This window comes from Chanos chanos, chromosome 1 (genome assembly GCF_902362185.1).
Source record: "Chanos chanos chromosome 1, fChaCha1.1, whole genome shotgun sequence".
In the NCBI taxonomy this organism is placed as follows: Eukaryota; Metazoa; Chordata; class Actinopteri; order Gonorynchiformes; family Chanidae; genus Chanos; species Chanos chanos.
Window position 1 is genome coordinate 54,987,634 of NC_044495.1, and position 6,189 is coordinate 54,993,822.

Below are 6,189 nucleotides of genomic sequence, written 5' to 3' on the forward strand. Positions count from 1 at the left end.
TTCTAGGTTAGCTTAAATGTTCGTTCCACAAAACACAGATGCAATCACTTGAAACCTGACACATTAAAAAATCACTATTTTAATTCTGTGGTTGTGGCAGCCAATCAAATTACGAAATGGAATAATTTTATAAAACAGCATCTAGAAACAAGAGGACAGTTATTGATTCAGACACTAAATGTTTATTAATTCGATCTGCTGAATGAATCATTGAGAAAACAGCTGATTAAAAAGGTTGCACTCCCATATATTTCCTCAGGCTAAAACCAAGACATTTACATTTTTTAGAAATAATTACATTTTTTGTAGAATGAAAATAGTCCTCTTCTAATTATTTAATTTTTCAGACATTAGATATTCATCTTGTCAACCCATACACAACTTGAAATGATAAGAAAAATGTTTATTTCCCCCAAAGAGGAAAGGCCTTGGCCATTCAAACACTACTGTGAAACATTTGTCAGCTGTTGAGACCTCACGGGAGGCAGGGAAATCTGGAAATAAAAATCTGTAATGACAGAATAACAAGCAACAAATATTTGTATGACAGCTGTATAGGTTTATCCTTTCATGACAAGTGAAAAAGTGAGGCAACTTTAAACTTTAAACAGATTTCCACAGCTACTGGCATTGCATAGCAGAACCACTAGCATTGTTAACATTGTCACATTTGTATACTGTCAGACTTCAACTTCTTTTAATGATAAAGATGGTCTATACACTTTCACTGAACTTTGTAAAAGATAATTTTTCCCCTATAGATGGTTATTTATCTTTCTATGTTTAACTGAGCTCCTTTACAGACAGGACATTTCTGACAGACATCTTGGCCCATGACAACAGGGCCATGCTTTCCAGCCAGGTCTAACACCTAACCTTACCACACCCCAAAAGAACGTTCAGTTCCGCCCTATGTATATATGTAAATAAGACCTGTGAACTGAATCCGTAAAATTATGTATTGTGTTCTGTGTTAACCGACGTCTTGATTGTTACCACTGGGTTTTTTGTCTTTTCTTTTTTATTGTTGTCGTACAATACATATTGTTACTCTTCCACCATACATTTGACATTTCCACCAGACCAACCTTTATGACCCTTCTCAATATGGACCTTTAAAAACCTGTAAATGTATTTAATCATTGGACATAGGTGTTGTAATTTTCTCTAATCTGTTTTCATTTTATATTTGGGAATATTGCTTTGAATTTTTGAATGCTGTATGGTTACTGCCCTGAAATTTGAGCTAGCCGCGACAGGCTGCATGTGAATCTAGGCCCTACTAGGCAACATATGCCAGTTCGATAGGGGTAAAACTTGCGAAAAATTTTTTCCTTCTGCTTCTCTCTCTCTCTCTCTCTCTCTCTCTCTCTCTCTCTCTCTTTCTATGTGACGCTCCTGGAGGGCATCTGGCACCCAACTAAAAAGTAGTCTCTTTACAGTCGGCCGTTTTCACCGCTGTAACTGTTAAATGTACTTTAAACAGACAATTAACTTCTCAGTGCTTCATTTGTCCTTGTGCTGCTGTTGGTTCATTTTCATCATTTTCTTGATTGGATTGTCTGATCACAATGAACTTTTGATGACATTTTATTACTTTAGTAAGTCAGTGCCATGTTTCCATATATTGCATAATTTTCCATCCTCGTGGCAGGAGGCAACTGTCTGACACTCATACATTCTTACTGACACTCTTACACTCTTGCATTCTTACTATATTGCTGATAGTCCAGTGTCGTGGTAAAGGTAAGGAAAAAGTAAGAAAATTCCCATTACACATTTTTTTTTACCTGCAGTGTCAGCTACAGTTGTTGCCTTTCACAAGGAAGAATGTTCCAACTGCTACCCCCAGCAGCCCCACAGTCAAGCCCACTCCACAGAACACAGATGGACCAATACTGGGCACAGTAATCTCAGAATCTGCTTCTGTTAAACACACACACACGCGTACACACACACACACACACACACACAGGTAAGACATTGTTGTTCATTTTAATTTTTCTCACTGTTAGTTTTGCTAATTCAAGGTGACCCCCCACCCCACCCCCCCCTGAAATTTCAATGTGGCCAGCCCTGCTTAGTGCATCACCACTTTCTTATTACTAATGAACTACCAGGTGTTGCTAGTGCAGTCTGAGGGTGCATCAAAATGGCAGTGAGGTGTCTGCGTTGTTCTCACATTTGGTGATTTTTCGGCTTTTCATGTGTTGTTTTCCTCCCTCTGTGCACTCCAAGTATTATGTTTGATGACTGACAAGCATACAAATTTCACCTCAAAGATTGTGTTTTTCATTAAATTTTATCTGAAATTTGTGGAACATTGAAAAAAGACACCTGCAATGTGATTATTCATGTGGACATCAGTGGTACAAAGAGAACCTGGTGGGAATATGCTAAGGTCTCATAACCCCCCTCTCTCTCCTGAGATGCCCATCCAAAAATTTTGAATGTGTGCAGTGTCATAACTAATTGAAGAACTCATTCCTTGGTTGTTGTGGTTATAACATACATAAAAGTGGAACAATAATGATGTTGGCTAATAAGTTTTCGCACATCTAGGTATTTCATTTGTTGAGTAACCATTAGAAAGTTTACAGTATAACTGAAAATACTGTAAACATTGCATTTCTGAGGACAGGAAGTCTTGCCCTCAGGTTACTTTCAGTGAGGGCTTTGAGTAGAAGTTCATTCTGAAAAAGGATGAATTGATAAATCATGATGACATTTATTAAAAAAAAACAAAAACTATTATCTATCATCAACGTTTTTAAGCTGGTATTGACTGTTAGTGTAGACATTTCTTGTAGCTGATGAGTAAATGTCCATGTTTCTATATAATAGTCACAAAATAAATGAAAATGATAACAAAGAGAACATATGTTCACATAACACACAGACACAACATGTTTGGGAGGCAAACTATAATCAAGATTATGTTATTGTTCATTATTACATCCTACATACTTTTCATTGGTACTGCCAAGGATGTCCTATTTTGTAAACAAATTGTGCATGGCAACAGTTGGGCTTTAGTCTACAGCTATAATCCCATATAGTGTACCAGTAAAGCAGGTATACCTCATAAAATGACCAGTTAGCATAGGTCAATTAAAGTGTCTCTAATAAAGGGGACAGTAAGTGTGTATTTGGTTGTGTCACATTTTTGACATGCCTCTTTTCCCTTTTTGTGGTTTTATCTTGTTCATCACATTGTGAGTGTTTTTACATTTTTCTTTGTATCCATGATATGTATATGATTACATATCATCATGAAAACATGGCAACATTTCCAATCATTTTTTTCCAGAACAATATTTTTTTTTATTTAATTATCTGAAAAGATTAATTTAATGGTTTAATTTTAAAAGGACTTCTGATAGAATTGGCTTTACACTGATTATGTGACAAGCAAAACATCTCCACTGTATTTAGGTCTTTACACAGTATATTGCACTCATAGATTCTTTTCTTTTTCTTTTTCAGATCCCAGCTAAGAAAATACTGATCAATATCAGAATTATTTGAATTTAAATTGAATTGTTCCTATGTACCCATCAGCACATCATTTATCAGCAGCAGTGGATTCTGAGAGTCAACAGTTCATAAATAGTGTATGTTTAACTGGCGCTTAATCTATTCTCTTTAACTATACTGCTCACTGTGGACAAATGCCATTTCAAACGCAGACATAGACTCACCCCACACTTTGGTTAGGGGTTCTGGCAGGGCCTGATGCTCCACTGTGCAGGTGTAGATGTCCCCCTGCTCTGGAGTGAAGCTCAGTGTGGAAAATATGGTAAAGGTGCTATCATCATTGGGTCGAAACTGACTAAGAGTCGTTCCCTCTGTCACATCCTCATTGTTCCTTGTCCACTTTACTCTGAGTGCAGGAGGGTAGAATCCAGTCACATAACAGATGAGTGTGTTCTTCACACCGAGCATCACATCATCCTTAGGATAAATCGAGTTCTCTGGGGGGGCTGGAAGAATGATCAAAGCTACATCAGGTACTTACTGTACAAATGAAAAGTGTGCTCTTGTTCTGTAAAGATAAGGTCAGCTTAAAGGTAAGGGCAGCTTGTTTTATTATTATTATTATTATTATTATTAATAATAATAATAATGATAATAATAATAATAATAATAATAATAATAATAATAATAATAATACCTGAGGAACACCATAGTTAAGCTTACGGTATTCAGAGTCACATTATTATAGTGGACACACTGCTTTCTCTCAGAGAGATAAGATTTAAACCAAGAGAGAGCCAGGCCACTAATACCGTTAGTAACTCTAGTAAGCGCGGTTTCAGTAGAGTGAAAACGCCTGAAGCCTGACTGAAATATTTCTACCAGACTGTTAGAGGACATATGGGCTATCAGCTGAGCAGCTACAATTTTTGCAAGTATTTTAGAAAGAAACGGGAGATCAGAGATCAGCCTATAATTATTTAAGGCTTCAGGGTCAAAGTTCGTTTTTTTTAAGTAAATGCCTGATCACGGCTGTTTTAAAAGAGGAGGGTACAACACCAGATTTTAGTGACATATTTAGAGTCTTTAAGATTGTTGGGCCGAGAAAAGCTCTATGTAAAGTTTAGCAGGTAGGGGACTAAGGAGGCAAGAAGCTGGTTAAGCAGAGTGCACCAATTTGGACAACGCCTCAAGAGAGATTGGGTTAAATTGAGTGAAAAGGTGCACATCCTGACTAATCTTAGGTGCAGTAACAGAGAGGGTGCAGGCAGTCTGATCTGATAAATTAATTTGAATATTACGACGAATTAAGTCTATTTTTTGCAAGAAAAATTCAGTAAAATCGTTTGCAGTAAAAGGGCTAGATTGAGGGGAATGATTCTGGGTAAGTTTAGATACTGTATCAAAAAGGAACCTGGGGTTATTTTTGTTAACATTAATTACTTTTGAGTAATAAAGATAAGGTCAGCTCACCTTTGTAGGACCTTAGTCTTAACATATGTTAAGCTTTTGGTTTTTTGTTGGGAAATGAAGAATATAAGTTGCTTATGGCTTACCTGTTGCTTCAGTGGGGTTGTTGTAAGACTTAACCCAAATATCTATGTTTTGTTTACAGACTTGTTGGTTGGTAACAGCTGTGTCAAAAATTCCATCTTCATATCTGAATTGATCTGCAAAGTCAGGCAGTGTCATCACATATTCTTTTTTACTGTAGTCTGCATGTGCCATTTCCTCCCCATCCAGTCCATATATATCCTCCCCTTGCTTTGTATCAGAACAGTCACTGATGTGTATCTCTTTATGTTTGACTGAAAGAGATGAAGAATACTCAGATCAGAACAAATATCACATAATGTACATTTCATGCCTCAAATATATCCATGTAATATTTTGTATTTCACCATCACTATTATCTATAGTTAATTATATTTTAATCACATTGCAATGGAGTACATCTTCAGCATACTTCTATGAATGATTTTAGGCTTACTGAACATAAGCTGAATTTACCCAAAAAAGCCTTTGCCTCAAAACCTTTTAAGTTATAGTAGCCTGTGTTACCTTGTTTGTTTACTATTTATTTTACAGTGAAATAGTATGGAAGGATTCAACATTTCAGTCTTCTCATTTCAGCCTTTTACTGAGTTTAACAGTTTTTGCAACTGGCATGCAAAAAAATTGTGCAATCGTATAAACTGTGCATGAAACAATTTATAATGGAAGCCTGTATTTAACAGTCATGGTGAATGTAAAATAAAAATCGTTGACTCACCTTCAGCTCCTGTGTAGACCAAAGCATTGAGAATTGCACAGGTGAAAATACAGAGCCTCATCTTGCACTGAACTGCAAAGAATATGTATAGAAAAGACAGACTCCAACCACAATGAAAGCTCAATCAACCTGCATTCCTTTTTTCCATCTCACTAGAGCCTCTTAAAAGTATAATGCAATGAGATTACTTGTTTCATTCTGACAGTGTTGTATCTAGGTAACTTTCATTTCAAATTTGGTCATACTTTAAACAGTGGCCAAGTGCTTTAAACAGTGGCCAAGTGCTACCCTGACTTTAGGGTACTTAAAATTTCTGCATGTGTAATTGACTGTATAGCCAGAACTGACTTAGATCACCAACCCCATTCATCCTACAATTCTGTTAACATATGTGTGATAACACAAGTTGTCAGTTGTCAGTAGGATTGATTGAAGTAAGG

General features: G+C 36.4%; 1 protein-coding gene across 1 annotated transcript; it reads right to left on the bottom strand.

Annotated features, from left to right (window-relative positions):
• Positions 1-382: 382 nt before the first annotated feature.
• LOC115827007 (H-2 class II histocompatibility antigen, A-Q alpha chain-like) lies at positions 383-5,823 on the bottom strand. The gene is made up of 5 exons (XM_030790966.1): positions 5,750-5,823; positions 5,034-5,285; positions 3,702-3,983; positions 1,791-1,926; positions 383-508 (listed from the first exon to the last, which is right to left on the bottom strand). The coding sequence occupies exons 1-4, from the start codon at positions 5,808-5,810 to the stop codon at positions 1,799-1,801; spliced, it is 723 nt and encodes a 240-aa protein (XP_030646826.1). The 5' UTR covers positions 5,811-5,823; the 3' UTR covers positions 383-508; positions 1,791-1,798.
• Between the last annotated feature and the right edge of the window lie 366 nt (positions 5,824-6,189).

Coding starts and splice junctions, on each gene's coding strand:
- LOC115827007 (XM_030790966.1), bottom strand. CDS start 5,810: ATGAGGCTCTGTATTTTCACCTGTGCAATTCTCAATGCTTTGGTCTAC. Junction 5,286..5,749: donor GGTCTACACAGGAGCTGAAG/GTGAGTCAACGA, acceptor CATCTCTTTCAG/TCAAACATAAAGAGATACAC. Junction 1,927..3,701: donor ACCCCTAACCAAAGTGTGGG/GTGAGTCTATGT, acceptor TGTGTTTAACAG/AAGCAGATTCTGAGATTACT.